Raw genomic sequence first — 19,055 nt, 5'->3', positions numbered from 1 at the left:
GCCTCTGAGAAGCTGCAGGATCAAATCAGAGGGCAAGGCAGAGGCAAAACGAGCGGGACTCTGAGCGCTAAAACGTGGGATGGTGACCAAGTCTGATTCGTTTTTGGCGTCTCTCTGTGTCCATCTCGTTTAACAGCGTGCCTGACACAGAAAGGCGGTTGGCAGGAGGGCGAAGGGAGGGAAAAACTTGGGAAGCAGAAAACAGAAGGAAGTGAGGCAGACAGGTGGACCGTCCCAGAGGCCTGTCAAAAAACCAAGACCAATGACATTCTAACATGTATACTATCATGTGAATTGAATCGCCAGTCTATGTCTGACGCAGGATGCAGCATGCTTGGGGCTGTTGCATGGGGATGACCCAGAAAGATGTTATGGTGAGGGAGGTGGGAGGGGGGTTCATGTTTGGGAATGCATGTAAGAATTAAAGATTTTAAAATTTAAAAAAAAATAAAATAAAATGACATGAAAAAAAAACAAAAAAAAAAAACAAAAAAAAAACCAAGACCAGCCTCTCCTTTTCGGCCCCAGCTCCCCGGCCCGCTCTCATCCCCAGCCCCGCCCACCCAGGGCCCGCCCACTAGGCCCTGCCCTCATTCCGAGCCCCTCCCTCCCGGCCCCGCCCTCACACAAGGCCCCGCCCTTTCCCGCCCCTATTCCCCGCCCCGTCCCCATAAGGCCCCGCCCTCACACCCAACTCCCGCCCCCTTGCCTCAATGAGCTCTTCCTTGGACTTATACTCTGACACCACCACACTCTCTCCATCCGTGAACCTGGTGAGGGCCACGTGGAGCTTCCCGGTGGTGACCTTGTAGGAGTCCTCAGGCAGGACCCGGTATAGAAACTGCCTCATCATCTGCACCATCTTACAGGACGGCGATAAGGGACCCAAGAAGGACTTCTTCACCTCGGCCACACCCACATTGAGGACTCGAAGGTATTCATCTGCGGAGGAAGCAGAGAGGAGCGGGTTCTCAGCAGCCCTTATGGCATAAAGAGGTCAGGGACAATTATGCCATCTCATCCTGCATCCAATAAATAGAAAAACCTGTAATTCTGACACAGGAGAGGTCTCAGGCATCAACCTGTCATTCAGAGGAATGAAATCACTGGCTCCCGAGAGCCCATCGCTAGTCAGGCGTCCTGACTCCTTCAACTGAGGGCGAAGGACCACGTTTCTACCCCACCACCAGACTGCATTCTTTTGAGTCTTAGAGGCTTTTTGCCCTCTATGAGAGTCCCATTAAGTGATATAGTTGAAAGGCTTCACTCAGTGACATCCTGGACCGCATGCTTAGTGCCTGCTGTGTCTGTGGGCAGGAGGGGTTGCTAACATTGAGGCAGGGGAGTCACAGGGAGGGTAAACTTTGTCTTGAAGCCATTGCATCATCTTCCTTTTATGGCCCCTGGCTTAGGCCTGAGAGGGAGAAGGCCCTGAAATGCGCACACAAGGCTGTGTTGCAGGGGTTCCCAGGAGGGCGAGCAAGGTGAACCTTCTGCCTGCTTCTGAGAGGGGCACAGCTTGGGCACATAAGAGCCTACACATGCCAGATTGTGGGGTGGGGGGCGCTCAGAGGTCAGATGTGTTGTCCAGGGGGTGGCAGAGGAAGGTGTGCCCTGCCCTGCCCCCCGCCACCCCCAGAATTCCACCAGGGAAATTAGAGTTGTGCACTGAATAAGAAGTGCTGTCACAGCAGTAATACTGTGAAGTAGGTAGTTCTGGCCTCATTTTACCAATCAGGAGACTGAGGCTCGGAGAGCTAACATAAGTTGCCCAAGGGCAACCATCTGGTAAGTGAACAAAGTGGGATTTTAACCTAGAGTGTGTGACCCAGGAACTCATCTCCTTCACTACATTAAGCTAAAAGCTTTCAGAACTGGGCCTGTACCTGCTTCTTGCCAATTGCTGCTAATTTTTATCTTGTGCAAACCTGCTGGGAAAATCAGGAATGGAAACAGATCTGAAAAGGACTGCTAATTTTTACAGCAAACATTTAATTGTAAAACAACCTATACTGGGACTTCCCTGGTGGCCCAGTAGTTAAGAATCTGCCTGCCAATGTAGGGGACAGGAATTCGCTCCCTGGTCTAGGAACTAAGGTCCCACATGCCGCAGGGCAACTAAGTCCATGAGCCACAACTCTGAGTTTGTGCGCAGCACGTGCTGAAGTCTGCCTGCCCCAGAGCGGGCACGCTGCAGCCAGAGAGCAGCCCCACTTGCAGCAACTACAGAAAGCCTGTGAGTAGCAACAAACAGCCCGTACACCACAATGGAGACCCAGCACAGCCAAAAATAAAGAAATTAATTAATTGAGTGTTTCTTTTAAAGCAAAACCCAAAACATCCTATACAAAAGAACTTTCTTACAATTAGCATCATGTATCAATGGCTACTTGGAAAGCTGTGCAGTCGTAAGCTCCTGCCACTTTAGGTCATCAAGCAGAGGTAGGACAAGTACCTCAGCCAAAGAACTCATCAAAGGGATTCCTGCATGGGTGGTAAGGACCAAGATTCCTTCCAACTTCTGGGAATCTCATGGCCGCCTGACAGTAAATCTGAGAAGCTATCACAGGGGACATGACTATCCTATTTACAAACAGAGCATCTGAGGCACAGAAAGGTTAAGTGATTTGTCCAAGGTCATACACAGCGATTTGGGGACAAACCAAAGCTAGGGGTGCTCTACTCCTCTCACATTTTTACCATTCACAGATTATTCCTCATTAATCCTGGAAGCAGGTAAGATAAGGAGCTTCCGTTTCACTTTACAGATGTAGAAACTGAGGCAGAGAAAAGCGAAGAGTACTGCCTGAGGTCAGACAACCAGGCAGTGTTTCTTCTGACTCCAGACCCCACCTCCTTTCTCTGGGTGTTGGACTGATCCCAGAGGCTGAGCCAGCCTGGGTTGCCATGGTGACGGCCTTTTCTCTCCAGCATTCAGAATCACAGCTGCCTGGATGCAGTTGGGGCTGACCCGATCAACGCAACATCTTAGCCATCACCCCCTTACAGGGGAGGATCCTTCTGGCGAGCTGGGAAGGCTCTGCAATTTTAGCAAGATTAGCCTTTACCAAGTACCAATTTGTACAGACTGTTTTCCCTTGGGGGCAGGGAGCGGCCGCAGCCAACCCACCAGTAGGTTATGAGGCAACCAAGCATTTTGATATCAAGGTGTTATTGGGTCACTTGAGTTCTTGCCCATAAGACCAATCAGGTTGGAGAGTCAAGTTAGGGTGGGGACTCGGTTTTTGGCAATTCTTAAAGAGCAGCTTGAAGTGGCCTCACAGGGTTGGTGGCCTTTCTCACAAGCCTCAGAGTCAGGAGTACCTAGCTCAGCTTCCCCCGCCGCCCCCCCACTCCTGGACGCCTAGCAGGAGGTGCTCACTAGGACTGCTGGAAGGAAATTTGTTTTCACTCCACAGGAAATACATATTCATTGTGGAAAAAAGAAAATTTTTTTAAATGCAGATGAGCAAAAGGAAAGTAAAATTAATGTCTTGGAATTCCTCCACCCAGAGGTTAACATTTGGTTTGTGTCTTCCTAGACTATTTTATATACTTATTCTTACTTACAAGAATACTTACATAGAGTCATACTACACACACTGTTTTGTAACTTGCTTTTTTAACCTAATCATGTCTTTCCACATCAGTAAGAACCCATTTATAACCTAATTCATGAGCATCATGGACAGCTATTTGTAAAGATATATCATTATTTATTGAGCAGGTCCCCAAGACGGGTTGCCTTCTTAGTTTCCTTGCTTTTTCTAAACAATTTTGCAGTGAATCATCTCTTGCTAAATTCTTTGCCATGTCCTTAATTATTGTCGTCAGGATAAATTCCTATACATGGGAATACTAGGTCAAAGGCATGCATATTAGTCTTGTAATACTTAAATCATTGCTTTGGTATATTATCCATTTACAGTCAACTCTCAGTTGTATATGGTGGTGGTTGACAGGGACAGGGCAGTGGCCAAGATAACATAGATATCTCCTATATACTTACATACGAAAAACGGTGCTATCTGGAAATTAGGAGGGTAGCCAGGTTGAAAGGCGGCAAGAGGTTGTCTGATTTCTCCCACTCAGGTGCCCAGTTTAATATTTTTTCCTACTGCTCACTAGGATGGCATCCCAAAGCGTGCAGAGTTATCTCTGTCTCACCTTGCTTCTCTTCAGGTCTCACTCTCTGCATCTCTTTCTCTGTCTTCTCAGAGAAAAACACCTAATCTTCTGGTTAAACTAGTCTCTATTGGTAGAAAATCAAGTGTTAAGCATAGCGATTGCTGGGTGCTGCAAGGAGGGATAAATTCAGCTGGCTTCTTTATGCATCTCTGTTCTTTCTAGCACCGTCTCCCATTTAAAGGCCTCCTTCCAAGCTGCAGACTGCTGGGCTCTGAAACATAGTGTCCCACAAGGAGCACAGCAAGATGGATCTAAAAGCAGCTCTGTGGGAAACTCAAGGGGGGCTGCTGCCACCCCCAGCCCACACCCGCCACAACCACTTCTGTTCCTTCCCACCTCCTTTCCCACCTTTGTCTTCACTCTAACTGTGGGTCTGTCTCCGAAATCAAGGAGACTCTCTGAGGGCTGGTCTCTGTGGTCCTTCCCTCTCCATGACCTCTCACTGCACTTTGCCCATGGAAGACCCTTCAGAGACTTTGCTCTACGCTGGGCCCTCTCCATGACCTCTCACTGCACTTTGCCCATGGAAGACCCTTCAGAGACTTTGCTCTACGCTGGGAACTCCTCAAGGATGGGATGGGCCACACTCACCTACACACACCAAGCCTCCCACAATACTTGGTGGGTGCTCGGTGTTTGTTCAGAACATGAACAAAGGAAAATGAAAAGCAAACAGAGCAAGCAATGGAAATGCTTACAGGGAAGAGTTACTTGACTTAATTAGCCAATAAAAATTGGAAGGCAAGATCATCGCAGATGGATAACAGTCAGTCATATTGATAAGTATGGCCAATTCACCAGGTTTTATGAGTGTATTGTACCAAAATCTTCAGTTGAAAAATAAATAAGATCCTGGGACTGGGCGGTTTTGAAGAGCATTTGGAAACCACTCCAAGACTTAGCCACTCGGAGACTCTTTTCTGTGACCAGATCCAGTTCTTAAAAAGAGGTTAGGCTTTGGAGCCAGGGAGATTTGGTTCAAATTCCAGCTATACCACACACTACCTGGGTCACCTTGGCAAGTCAAATAACTTCTTCTAGCCTCAATTTTTTCACCTATAAAATGGGTATAATAATAATTATATACCTTACTGGGTAGTTATGAGGAAGATCTTTTTTTTTTTTTCATTCTTTTTAGGAAGACAGTTTTTTTTTTAAAAGAGCCTGCACATAGTAAGTGCTCAATACTGGTTATGCTGGTAATTCTCCATGTGACCGTGGACAGTGTTTCTTGATGTCTCTGGCTTTCAGCTTTCTCACCTGAACATGGGACAATGATTCCAACCCACATCTTCATCAAGGTGCACTCAGGCTCACTTAGGGGTTCAAGAGAGCAAAGGTACAGGCACTGTGGAGATGCGAGGATGTACCCAGTTTCAGGGCACGCTGAGGGGATGGGTTGGGTGTAATGTAGTTTGGGCACAGTTGGCAGTAGCACTCCTTCCCCTGTCAACTTGGGGGACCCTACAGATTTAGTAGGGAAAAGGGGGTTTTAGTAAAATCACTGAAGAGGAAAGAAAGAATTAGATGCATGTTTATCTTATTTATTTGCTTAAGTGCCTAATGTTTCTCCCTTCATGTGGGCAATGATGGTCTCCACATCGTTCATCCCTTTGTCCCATAGTGCATGGAACATGCACTTAATAAACACAGATGCATCCATGAATAATGAATATATGAGTAAACCCAGAATTCAAGGGAGGAGGCTCAAAGAAACAGCTATTTAAGGTGACCCAGAGTATAAAAACAGAAGGCTTCTCTTCCCCTCCTTCACATAGCCTTCATGCTGAGTGTTAAATCCTAGAAAGATGGGCGCTTGGCAGCTGACAATTTAAACTGCTGGGGATCCCATTCACAGGGTGCCCGAATTAACTCGGCTGTGCGGGATGAATTTGTGGTGGAGGATGGGACTAGAGGCCCCAGCCTCCCGCGGACTGGTAGCCTAGCAACAACTTCCAACTCAGCCAATCACTGTGAGGCTCCCTGCAGCTGAGGGAGCGGTGGGCAAGGGTGTGGGGGTGGGGGGTTGAAGTAGGGGGCGCAGCAGCCCCCCTCCCTCCACCCCAGGAGGCACTGGCGAGCAGGCTCGCATTCCCAGGAAAGCCATGCAATTCCCCGAGTCCCTGAGTGGAGACCCTGGGAGCCTACTGCTTTTACCTGATCCCTAATTGTAGGCTGAATTATAGGCTGTATTTCCCTGTGGGTATATCTTGATTGCCCGACTCCACTGTAATAATTATTATTTGTATTATCTTAGCAACAGTCGTTTACCCAAGCAGGTTTTCACACTATAATCTCAGTTTATCCTCACAGAGACAGCAAGCCCCCCGGGGCGGGGTGGGGTGGGGGGTTGGAGTGGGGAGGGATGTGGGGGAGACAGGTTTATTCTCCATCTTATATCTGTATCCTGCACTGCAGGGGCACTGATTGAAAAACAATTGGCCTGAAGCTGCAGAGAGTCACCACTGGAAGGTCCATGGAGACTCTGATTTTTCAGTCAAGAAGTCTTTGTTCAAAACGAACACGGGGAGGAAACCCACTAAAGAGGGGATACATGTATATGTATGGCTGATTCACTTTGCTGTACTGTAGAAATGAACACAACATGGTAAAGCAGCTATACTCCAATTAAAAATAAATAATGAGAAAAAAAGAAAAGAAATCTCAATATGTAAAACAACTAAACACAGGGCTGTTCTGGGCTGAAGGCAAGTAGGGTCTCAGGCCCTGCCCAATCTCCCTAGCCCATCCTGGGAAGGAAGGTCCTGAAAGCACAACCCTGAAACTCCTAAGGATCTAGGAGCTTAGGTCAAAAATGCTAAACCAGACTCATTCTCTCATTTTCTATAAGAAATCCAGCAGGACAAAGGTTGAGCTCAATACATATGGCTGAATGGCCGCTGGCTGGTGGGCTAAATGGAGAGATGAATAAAGAATGGATATATCCTAGGTCATACTGTCTATGTTAGCAGAAACTAGAACTAGAATCTATGAAAAAACTCACATTTTCATTCTCTGTTCTGAATGTATTATTGGCTTTAGGCAAGAGCAAAGCAACTCTGACCTAGTAAGCACTTAAATAAACAACTCCCCCCCCACCAAAAAAAACCCCACAATACTTCTTAAGGATAATGACATTTTCCACACAGACCTTTTTTCTGACCCTAAGGGTTTACCAAAGAATTGGCATTAAGTTCAAATCATCCTATATCAGGTTGCCATGGAAACAGCAGTGCCTGCCACTGGTACATCACGTGGATTCCTACCAAGTTGCCTGTGGTGCTTTTTCCCGGGGCCTGGGGCCTCACACAGCCCCTGTGTGCTTCTTGCCCAGAATGCAGGCATGATCTCCACAAATTTCCACTGAAGGATCTACTGATTACCTCGAGATGGAACAGGCAAAGAGAATGTGTCCCAGCTCTATTCTTTCTGTTTTCTTTGGTGGATCCAGAAGTCTATCTGGAATTCTGCTCCGAGGTAGAAAAAAATACTGCCCTCCTTCCAGGCTGTGGCCTGTCCTGCCTTACAGGCTCTCCCTTCACTACTGTGGGGACACTGGGATAACGCAAGAGTTGTGAACTAGTCACCCTCCAGGCTTTGTGTGTGTGGGTATGGTCAAGGGACTTCCAGGTGAACCTCTGCTATAAAGAGAAAAGGTCATCTCAGAGCATCTTCTCATTTGAGATTTCCCCAAATTAGGCAGCCACTGCAGAGGAATGCCCAAGCCTCCATCTTTCAGAACCATGATAATTGAAGTTCACTTCTGCTGACTGGCAGTATCCATTGCCCCAGCTGTCTAAGACTTCACTTAGTTGGGTCTGTGACCTACCTACATAGACTACCATTATGTTATGTGAGTTTTGAGGTTCTTAGGAAACTACAGGGTTCATTCAATCCCACTCTGCTGTTTATGGAGGAACCAGAGATCAAATTGCCAACATCTGTTGGGTCATAGAAAAAGCAAGGGGATTCCAGAAAAACATCTACTTCTGTTTCATTGACCATACCAAAGCCTTTGACTGTGTGGATCACAAAAAACTGGAAAATTCTTAAAGAGATGGGAATACCAGACCACCTTACCTGCTTTCCTGAGAAACCTGCAAATCAAGAAGCAATAGTTAGAACTGGACATGGGACAATGGACTGGTTCAAAACTGGGGAAGGAGTACGCCAAGGCTGTATATTGTCACCCTGCTTATTTAACTAACATGCAGAGTACATCATACAAAATGCTGGGCTGGAAGAAGCACAAGCTGGAATCAAGATTTCTGGGAAAAATGTCAACAACCTCAGATATTCAGATGATACCACTCTAATAGCAGAAAGCAAAGAGGAACTAAACAGCCTCTTGATGAGAATGAAAGAGGAGAGTGATAAAGCTGACTTAAAACTCAACATTCAAAAAACAAAGATCATGGCAGCCAGTCCCATCACTTCATGGCAAATAGATGGGGAAAAAGTGGAAACAGTGACAGGTTTTATTTTTGTGGGCTCCAAATTCACTGCAGATGGTGACTGCAGCCACAAAATTAAAAGATGCTTGCTCCTTGGAAGAAAAGCTACGACAAACCTAGACAGTATATTAAAAAGCAGAGACATCTCTTAGCCGACCAACATCTGTATAGTCAAAGCTATGGTTTTTCCAGTAGTCACGTACGGATGTGAGAGTTGAACCATAAAAAAGGCTGACTGCCAAAGAATTGATGCTTTCAAACTGTGGTGCTGGAGAAGACTCTTGAGAGTTCCTTGGATTGTAAGGAGATCAAACCAGTCAATCCTAAAGGAAATCAACCCTGAATATTCATTGGAAGGACTGAAGCTGAAGCTCCAATACTTTGACCCCCTGATGAGAAGAGCTGTCTCATTGGTAAAGACCCTGATACTGGGGAAGATTGAGGGCAGAAGGAGAAGGGGACGACAGAAGATGAGATGGTTGGATGGCATCACTGACTCAATGGACATGAGTCTGAGCAAACTCAGGGAGATAGTGAAGGACAGGGGAGCCTGGCGTGCTGCAGTCCATGGGGTTGCAAAGAGTTAGACACGACTGAGTGACCGAACAACTGGCTACCATTCTTTGGTACCTCTTGGTGCCACGCCCTATGCCAGGCTCTGAGACCTCCTAGTTTCATTTAATCTTCATGGCACCCCTTTGAGGTAGGTACTGTGGTTATCTCCTCTTTAGATGAGGAAACAGAAGCTCAACCAGCAGCTTGGCTAAAGTCACGCACTGGAAAGCAGAGCTAGGCCTTGAAGTCTTAAGGGCCCCAAAGCCAGTGTTCTTTCCAGCGCAGCCACTGTCTCCACCAGGGACATGCCCTTCATCTCCAGAGCCTCCGGTTCCCACAGTGAGGCGGGAGGGTCGGGGTTGGGGTGGGGGTGTGTGGGGGTGGCTGGTTCCACAGAGGCTCTTGGGATCCGCTTTGTTAGGGTTTAGTTTAGGCATAGCTCCTAAGGGCTCAGTTATCCCTGGGAGACAGGAAGAGCAACAGAACTCAGATCACATCTTCAAACATACGCTCCCCTATCTGCAGACCCAGTCCTTTCTCAAGCCCGTCTCTTCTCTCATCAGTAAACAGAGTGCACAATCCCGCTTTTCTTCCCGATACACAGACTTCTATTTATTTACTGACTTTTTACTATCTCTGCAGACTTCACCCTAAAGCCCAGCTGAAGATCTGGGCCCCTTCCTGATCATCCCCGCTGTTAGCTGTCTCTCCCCCACTACTGTCTGCACCATTTATCTCGGGCTGCCTTGAGTAGCCCATCCTGTCTCTGTGGCTAGCACATTCCTTGAGGGCAGGACCTGTATCAAGAACACCCTCCTCCCCCATTATTGCCTAGCTCAGTGCTGAACACTTAGTAGGTATTCAAGAATGAAATGAAAGCACTATCTAATGTTCCCTTATTTCTGTTTTGCTCCTCCTTATATCCCCAGCCCTTAATTCAGTACCCGGCACACTCTGGGGACTTAATAAATGTGGAATAAGTCAATAATGAATGGTGAAGGCCTCCTCTGATGGTCCGGTGGATAAGAATCCACCTGCCAATGCAGGGGACATGCGTTCGGTCCCCGGTCCAGGGGTCCAGGAAGATTCCACGTGCTGTGGGGCAACTAAACCTGTGCTCCACAACTACTGAGCCGGCTTTATAGAGCTTGTGTGCTGCAACCACTGAAGCCTGCACCCAGAGCCCGTGTTCCACAACAAGAGAAGCCCCTGCAATGAGGACCCCTTGTACTGCAACCAGACAGCAGCCCCCACTGGCTGCAACTAGAGAGAACTGACACGCACACCAATGAAGACCCAGGGAAGCCACAGATTAATCAACTTTAAAAAATCATGAATGATGAAGAATGAATGAATGAACTGAAGGAGGCGATCAAAGAGTATCTTCTCTATTGGACTGTTGGGACTCTTCCCGACTGCTGGTCAGGAAGGCGGAATTCTTCAGTGACTCAGCCGGACTTGGGGTTTTGAGGGGGCAAACCACAGAGCAATTTGCTCTGTCAAGCCTGGTCCTAACTCTTGCCCCTACATCCATAGACACAGGAGCCTGAGCTGTGACTGAAGAGGAGATTCTTGTTTACGTGGTGATCTCAGGAGGATAGAGGTGGGTTACCCTCAGGACTGATGAGTCAATTCCCAATTCAAATGTGAGTCAAACCAGTCTAGGTATTTGTTGATCGTTGGTCTGCCTCTTTTTCCCTGTAGAATTGGAAATAGAACTCAAACCAAATTTGATCCTAAAGAGAAGCAAAGAAAACATCGCTATTTTAATACTCTCTAAGTGAGTGGGTCTAAGAATGGATCCACCAAATGTAGTGTAGGATCCTGGATTGGATCCTGGGACAGAAAAAGGACATCAGTAGAAAAACTGGCGCAATCTATAGCTGATGGTAATGTTTCAACGTTAATGTCTGAGGGTTGGCAAATGGACTGTGGTTATATGAGAGGGTAACACTAGGTGAAGGATGGGGGCTTCCCAGGTGGTGCTAGTGGTAAAGAACCTGCCGGGCAATGCAGGAGGCACAGGAGATGCAGGCTTGGCCCCTGGGTTGGGAAAATCCCTTGGAGGAGGGCATGGCAACCCACTCTAGCATTCTTGACTGGAGAATCCCATGGACAGAGGAGCCTGGTGGGCTGCAGTCCCTAGGGTGGCAGAGCGTTGGATGCGACTGAAGCGACTTGACGTGCACACGTGGGTGAAGGATATACGGAACTGTCTGTACTATCTTTGCAACTTTTCTGTGTATCTATCATTATTTCAGAATAACAAGTTTATCATTATTAAAGTAAAAAAAATAACGAACAAAGGTTGCCCAAGGCTGTTAGACACACAGTGCCTGCCACCCAGCAGGGGCTCAGTTAACATCTGCTAATATTGAGGGGACTGAATTAGTATAGGTCACCTGCGTGAGCTGCTTTCCAAATAGATGTTTCCACTGCATAATCAACACATTCAGAATTTTACCCAGTTTTCCATTCAGCTGTCTTCTACTTTAGTCCAAAGGCTTGTTTGGAGAAAATAATTTTTTGTCTATTTGGTTGGAGAAATTAAACATGTAAAATACAAATTACTTTCTATTCAGTGAATTGAAAGATACTAATTCCAACACGACAGGGGGAGTTACAACCACCTCCACCCAGTGATGTCATTTCTGTACATTTTACAAAAAGGTTTTTTGTGTTTTTTTTGCATACATCATGTCATTTGATCTCACTTTCTTAACCAATGTGCAAATGATTGCTTAGCCCATGGAGTTTGGTAGGAGAGCTGATGTGTTGCTTGCAAAGCAACTTCTGAAATCATTAGAGAAGATAAAGAAATATAGGAATGAGGAGAGTCCCAGTCTTGGCTCATTGTGGTAGCTAATCTCTCTGAACACCTTTTTCCCACTTTGTAAAATGGGTATAAATATAGGACGGTGAGAAGATAAAAGTAAATGATTCATGCAAAGCTTTAGGCATAATACCTGGCACATTCCAAGGGCCTGATAAATAGTATTATTACTGTGAGTCAGAGCAGAGTTCATGTTACAGAAAACACTGCCATCTCAGGCAGATAAAGAACTCTGGGGATGATTTTTGATGAGGACATTTTGATTCTGAAAAGTGCACCCAGCAGCCAGGGCTGAACTTCAGGTTGTTTCTGGGCAACAATACGCACATACTCACACTCACTGGCAAGAGGGGGAAAGAGTGGTTTAAAGAACTTTGGAGAGGCTTCTAATTCCACTAATAGAGCCCTGAGCTGAACAGAAAACTCTCCAGCTTTAGTAACAACATTGTCTTCATCATCAGTGACCACAACAGAACTGTGGTTGACTTCACAAGTTAGAAAGAAAACAGAAATGAAAAAGGAACTGAAAGCCAGTGCCGGGTGAGAGAAAGCTGTTGCTGTGATTATTGGACCAGAAACTGGCAGCGACAGGGCCCTTGGTTCTGGGCTGTGTGAGGGTCAGTTGAACCAAGACCTTGCTTAAAGCCAGGGCCATCCAACAGCTGCTGGGTCAGTGAAACATGACAATGGCTTGCCTCTGTGTAGGGCTCTCAGTGAAACAATACAAAGTCTCCCATAAACATGCAAAGCCCCCAAGCCGGCATTACCTGTGGCTTAGAGCTTGAATTGACACAACCTACAGGGTAATCACCATAAACACTGGTCCTGAGTTGCTGATCACCCTGGGTGCCCGGCCAGGGCCAAGGCAAACCAGCTCAGACAGTCAGTCCTTCCACTGCCACACAGAATTCCCATAGAAAAACCAAGTCCTTGTGCAGATGAGTTCACAACTAAAGTATTAAAAAATATTAACCAGACCAGGTTGGAGTCCAGGTCTCTGTTTTAATAAATTTAACAACCTCTCTAGGGTGTTCTTTTAGTTAAGTTTGAAAACTGCCGCATGACCTCTGCTTTTCCATTTCAAGATCGTTTTCTTTTCCCTTGTTCATCCATTCATTCAACATTCATTCATCAAAGACTTATTTTGTGATGACCGTTTGCCCAGGACATTCAGGATTTCTTTTGTCTCTCATCATAACGTCCTAGGAATGTGATCCCACCCCCAGGTTCCAGATGGGAAAACGAAGGAAGCAGCAGGTCACTGGTGGGCTGAGCCTAGCCCCTCATTCCTGGGAGCTGCGTTCTCCACCAGCCCTGCCGTGTCTTGTCCCTTGACTGAACCACAGAGGCAGGCCCGTGGGTGAGCGAGGAAAGAAGTCTCCAGAGCCAAGCTTCTCACAGAGGCGCTGCGGTCCTCTCGGCACCTGCCCCTGAGGCCCCCGCAGGGCCACTAACAGGGCCACACCTGAGTCACCTGCCAAATGCCAATACCTTCAGCCGCCCACGGCTCCAGGGCCTCAGGAGGGGTGGCGGGGGCTGCCCGAGGCGGCGGCGACCAGGCACGGGAGGCACACTGAAACACCCGTCTCCACTGCAGGAGTCAGGCCGGGTCCTGCTGTGCCCAGGCGTGTGGGGAGGGGCCCCAGCTACTCCTCTGGGCCTCCCAGGGGCTCTGCAGGGTCCTTTTAGAACCCATATCCTGTCCGGAAGGACAGCTTGCCTTCCTTCCCAACAATGCAAGCCCGTCTGTTGCACCTGCGAATCTCGCAGCCTGAAAGACTCTTCTCTCAGAAAACAAAGCTCTCCCTCCCTTCCTTCGAGAGGCCTCCCCGCCCAGCCCACCTGACACCGCACCCTCTGATCACTCACCACACCCTTCGCTGGCTTTATTTTCTCCTTTGAGCATGCCTGTTGGTGTTTTTCTATGTTGAGTTATTTACGGCTCAATTTCACCGGGGGAGTGCCAGCTTCATGAGGGCAGAGAGCTGTTTTGTTTGAGGCTGGATCCCTAGGGCCTAGGATGAGAGACAGGGCAAATGGCCTGTCTTATCATCGTACGTTCAGCCAGAAACTGGTCCTCAACTTTTTTGTCTGCACATTAAGTAGGTTAGACAAGAACAGTGACTTTCAAACTTAAAAAAGAAAAAATCATTGGAGATTAGATTGAAAATCATCAGGGGAAAAAAAAATCACTGGAACACTCTCTTGAAGTGAAATTTTATGAAGAATGGAAAATAGCAGGGTTGTACTCATTGAAGCTGGGGGAAGGCCACCGGGCGGGGGGCAGGGGGTGGGGGTGGGCTTCAGTGCGTATCCTCTCCCTGCTCTTTTCTTCCTAGCCCCACCTCGGCCCCCCGCCCCAGAGTCCTGGGGTTCCTTAGAACACAGTTTGGAAATCACTAGCCTGAGTGAGGTCCACCTTCAATCAGTCACTTCCACTTCCAAAGTATAAATACAATCATCCATAAAGTTGAGGAGTTGGAGTTGCTGACCTTCCTTCTATGGCATTCTGGTATTATAAGTCATATTAGGTAAACCCCAAAGTAGAAATTGCTGACACATTCAGTGTCACGCCTGCCAAAGGCTGGCAACTGTCAGGAGTCTGTCAAGCAGTACTTGCTGGACCAGTAGTCTGTGGGAGCCACGGGGCCAATAAGACCTCAGATTGCTCAACCAATCTAGTTGATGGGATGAGACACAACGTCTGAAACAAGACAGGATACCATCAAGTGGACAGATTCTATGGGTGAACTTGAGATCCCAGAAAGAGATCCAGTGGGGTAAAATGGGAGGGTGTATCAGGAAGAGGTGTTTTCTCTGGATAGGACACCAGAAAGTCTAGGCAGGGGACACAGAAGGACTGGGGGGCGGCGCTCACATGCCAGCTGCCAGGAGGGCAGCCTGCTGATGGTTCAGTGCTGAGCCCCTCCTCAGCCCACACATTGGACTTGACCTGGTGTTTATGAAATCCAGACCTTGGTCCCAGGAAGGACAGACTTCTTCCATCATCATCATCATATATCTCAGATATCAAATTATAACTACTATGACAATGGCTGCTAGTTGTCCCCAGTATCCATTCTCCCCTTCTTCCTTAGTAGTTGAGCCTTCGATTTTTAGCTGGACACATGGCATTCCAGAATAGAGTCCACATTTCCCAGGCTCCCTTGCAGTCAGGTGTGGTCATGAAAATGACTTCTGATCCGTGGGATGTGAGGTGACATGGTGTGTGTCATCTTCGAGGCCTGCCCTCAGAGGGAAGAGATGTGCCCCCCTTCCCCTCTGGAACTAGCTGGGATGCAGACGTGGTGAGGAGCCCTCTCGGACTGTGAGCAACACGGTGGAAGGAACCTGGCTCCTAACCTGGAGCCACCACACCAGCCTTGGGGGGCCGGGGTGCAAAGACCACAAGAGCGAGCAATGCTCTTGTGTTTTGTTGAAGCTCTGCGTCTCCAACCAGTGCAACTGCAGCGTCAGTCCGAGTTTGCAAAGCTCATTCCCAGGGACCACTGCTGATCCCGGAGCAAGCTGTGGGGAGGGATAGGCAAGCATATTCCCTCCCACTACTCAGTAGCTGAGCTGAGTCTCAGGGTGGCCTGGCCAAGGTCACTTGCTGCTGAGTGGATTGCTGGGACCAGAGGAAAGAGAAGGTGGACAGAGTTCGGACTTTGGGTTCAGACTAGCTCTAGTTTGAAGCCTACCTCCCTGCTGCCTAAACCCTGTTCTGAAAAACCATGTGAAAATAAGGTGAGTGGCAAACTAGACTCACAATGTGACTGCAGAGGCTTTTGTTCTCAGAATCCAGAGAGCCTGCTTCCTAGACAAGTGCTCTTTCCCACGGGGATTCCCATCTCTGAGACAAGCGCCCTCCGAGAGCCAGCTGTGGGAGCACCAAGGGATGAACGGGAGTGAGGAGACTCTCAGAGGGGTGATGTCTGCGGTGGGACTTGGAGGATGGAGAGACGGGACACAGGGAGAAAAGAAAGGGGCCGGCACCCGTGGGAGAGGGGACAGCTTGAGCAAAGGAATGGAGGCAGGACACATCCTGAGACTGCTATGCACTCGAAGAGGAGAACTCTCAATTCCAACCCTCAGCCTCAGCTCCCTCCTTTTAATATTTTACTTAGTGGTTTCGGTGTTTAGTGGGTTGTCACTGTGAGAAGGCAGTGGAAGAGATCTTGGAAAATAATTACTTCTAGAGGACAAAACAGAGTCACCTGATGAGTTCAGCTAAAAGGCAGCTAAAAGTCCCCTGCCCCTGTCCCCCACCCAGCAGGGGAACAGCCACTGAGGCTGGTACCCACCCAGCACCATTCTGTGCCAGGAGACCAACCAGCCTCACTCCCCCTGGGCTTCTCAGACTCACAGTCCTTATCTGGAGAGATACTTGTTGTGAAATGTTCCTGCAGAAAACAAAGCCTAGGGAGGCTACATGCAACTTCTATGCAGATTCAAAATTGTTTCAAAATGATATTAAAAGAAACAGAACAAAGCAGGGTTGGGAATATGCAGATGAAGCCCCATTGGTAAATACTGATAAGTGTTGAAGTTAGATGATGGGTGGGTTCTTGAGGGTGCATTATATTATTCTCTCCAAGACACTTGAAAATTTTCCACTTAAAAAGGTTATTTAAGAGCTTCTCTGGTGGCTCAGTGGTAAAGAATCTGCCTGCCAATGCAGGAGACACAAGTTTGATCCCCAGGCCAGGAGGATCTCACATGCGACTGAGCAACTAAGCCTGTGTGTCACAACAACTGGGCCTGTGCTCTAGAGCTTGGGAGCCACAGCTACTGAGCACCTGTGCTGCAACTAGTAAACTCTGAGATTTAGAAGCTGAGGAGCTAGTTTAGTTGGTTGAGTAGTAGTGTAGTTCTCTGTGCTCCGCAACAAGAGAAACCACCGCGATGAGAAGCCCACGCACCGCAGTTAGAGAGTAGCCCCCGCTCGCCACAACTAGAGAAAAGCCAGGCAGCAACGAAGACCCAGCACAGCCAGGAATAAATATATATATATATATATATATATATATATATATATATATATATATATATATATATATATATATATATTTTATTTTATTGAAGTACTTCCCTGGCAGTTCAGTGGTTAAGACCCACGCTCCCAGTGCAAGGGGCACGGGTTTGATCCCTGGTTGAGGAACTAACCACATGCCAAGCAGTGTGGCCCAAAAAGAAAGTATTTGAAAGTTTAAGAAATGCACATGAATGTTCATAATGACATCATTTATAATAGCTCAAACTAAAAGCAACCCAAACATTCCCCGACAAATGGATTTTAAAAATGTGTTATATCCACGTAAGGACATATTATTCAACGATAAAAAGGAGTGAAATACTGACATGTGCTATAAGGGATGAGTTTAGAAAACCCTACACTAAGTGAGAGAAGCCACACACAAAAGGACACATATTGTATTGTATAGACTCTATGTATATTAAACGTCCAGAATAGGCAAATCTATAGAGACAAGAAGTAGGTTAGTGGCTTCCAGGTAATTGAATGGAGGAATTGAGAGGTAACAGCTAAGGGATTTGGCATTTCTTTGGCAGATAATTAAAATGTTGTATGATTGATAGTGATGTTGGAGATACAACTGTAAATATACAAAAAGCCATAGAAAAAGAGAAACAGCCGGCAGAGGCTCCGAGCCATGAGTTCTCATAGGCTTCGATGTGAGCTCGGGCAAAGGGTGAGGTATGGACCAGCCCCTGAAACAAGGTCTGTCTGCCTCGTTTACGGCTCACCCAGAGGAATTCACAGAATCTAGCCCAGTCTGAAGCCTCTGGAGCAACACCGTTTTTCTCTATTCTGGAAAAATCCATGCCCCATTAATAAATATGGAATTTTGTTAGTCCTCAAACGCCTGACCCATTTCCACTGCCCGGTTTTAGTTTTGCCAAGTGCACTGGGGCTTAACTGAGGCTGCACACCAGGATCACCTGGGAGTTGAATAAACACTGGTGCCGGCTTCCGCCCCAAGAGATCCTCATTTAATTAGTGTTGGGGAGAAGCCTGGGCAGTGGATGTTTTCAAAGCTCCCAGGTGATTCAGACGTGCAAGACTGAGAATCACTGACTAAGTGAAGAATTTTTTAATGAGTAGGAAAAAATATCAAAAGTATAGCATGGAGTATGGTGAGTATTCGGTCATGAAACTTCTCTTTTAGATTTATGTTCACACTGGGTCACAATATGAAAAGTACTTCTTACTGTAACTTTCAGCCTAGGAGTTTGGAAACCCCAGTTTGACGGGTCCTGTCAGTCACCAAGCTAAATGAAGGGGACCCACCAGCAGCAATCAGGTGCCCCCCAGCCTCTGCGTGGGCCTCTCCAAGGACAGATGCTCCCCTGCTTCCAAATAGCCCTTTCCCACCTTGGACAACTCTTGCTGAGTCAAAAGCTGCCTTTCTGAAACTCTCACATCAAACCCTGACACCAGAGGACTGAGGTCTTTACCACCCCCTGAAGGCATGCTCTGTTGTCAAGCAGAGTCCGGCTAGAAGCTGAGGGTCCTGCCCAACCTGTCTCTACATGTCAGATTTCTACTCGTCTTTCAAGCCCCTGGACTTCCCTGATGGCTCAGACGGTAAAGCGTCTGCCTATAATGCGGGAGACTGGGTTCAATCCCTGGGTCAGGAAGATCTCCTAGAGGAGGAAATGGCAACCCTCTTCAGTATTCTTGCCTGGAAAATCCCATGGACCGAGGAGCCTGGTAGGCTACAGTCCACGGGGTCGAAAAGAGTCAGACATGACTGAGCAACTTCACTTTACTTTTCAAGCCTTATCTCGAATGCCCCTTCCATGAGGTCCTCCACTATGGGATCAGTTTCCTCTCTCCCTCTGCACTCTTCTGCCTTTTAATTTTCTAATATACAGTTGGAACTTATTATACTATAACTAGTTGGTTACTGCCTTTGAGTTTGAATAAACTGTAAGCTCCTTGAGGGCATGGGTAGAGCTTCATCTTGCGCTATATCTCTGTGTCTTCTGCAGGGCCCAGTATA

At 47.4% G+C, this 19,055-nt stretch overlaps 1 protein-coding gene across 2 annotated transcripts in view; it reads right to left on the bottom strand.

Annotated features, from left to right (window-relative positions):
* PNPLA1 (patatin like phospholipase domain containing 1) overlaps positions 1 to 19,055 on the bottom strand; it is a 52,280-nt gene that overhangs the window by 26,005 nt on the left and 7,220 nt on the right. For both annotated transcript variants that reach the window (XM_069564224.1, XM_069564223.1), the window contains exon 2: positions 710 to 942. In XM_069564224.1, coding sequence (XP_069420325.1) covers positions 710 to 942 — 233 coding nt within the window. The remainder of the gene's footprint in view (positions 1 to 709; positions 943 to 19,055) is intronic.

The sequence above is a fragment of the Ovis canadensis genome, chromosome 20 (genome assembly GCF_042477335.2).
Source record: "Ovis canadensis isolate MfBH-ARS-UI-01 breed Bighorn chromosome 20, ARS-UI_OviCan_v2, whole genome shotgun sequence".
Taxonomy (NCBI): Eukaryota; Metazoa; Chordata; class Mammalia; order Artiodactyla; family Bovidae; genus Ovis; species Ovis canadensis.
This window is presented reverse-complemented; position numbering and strand designations above follow the sequence as displayed.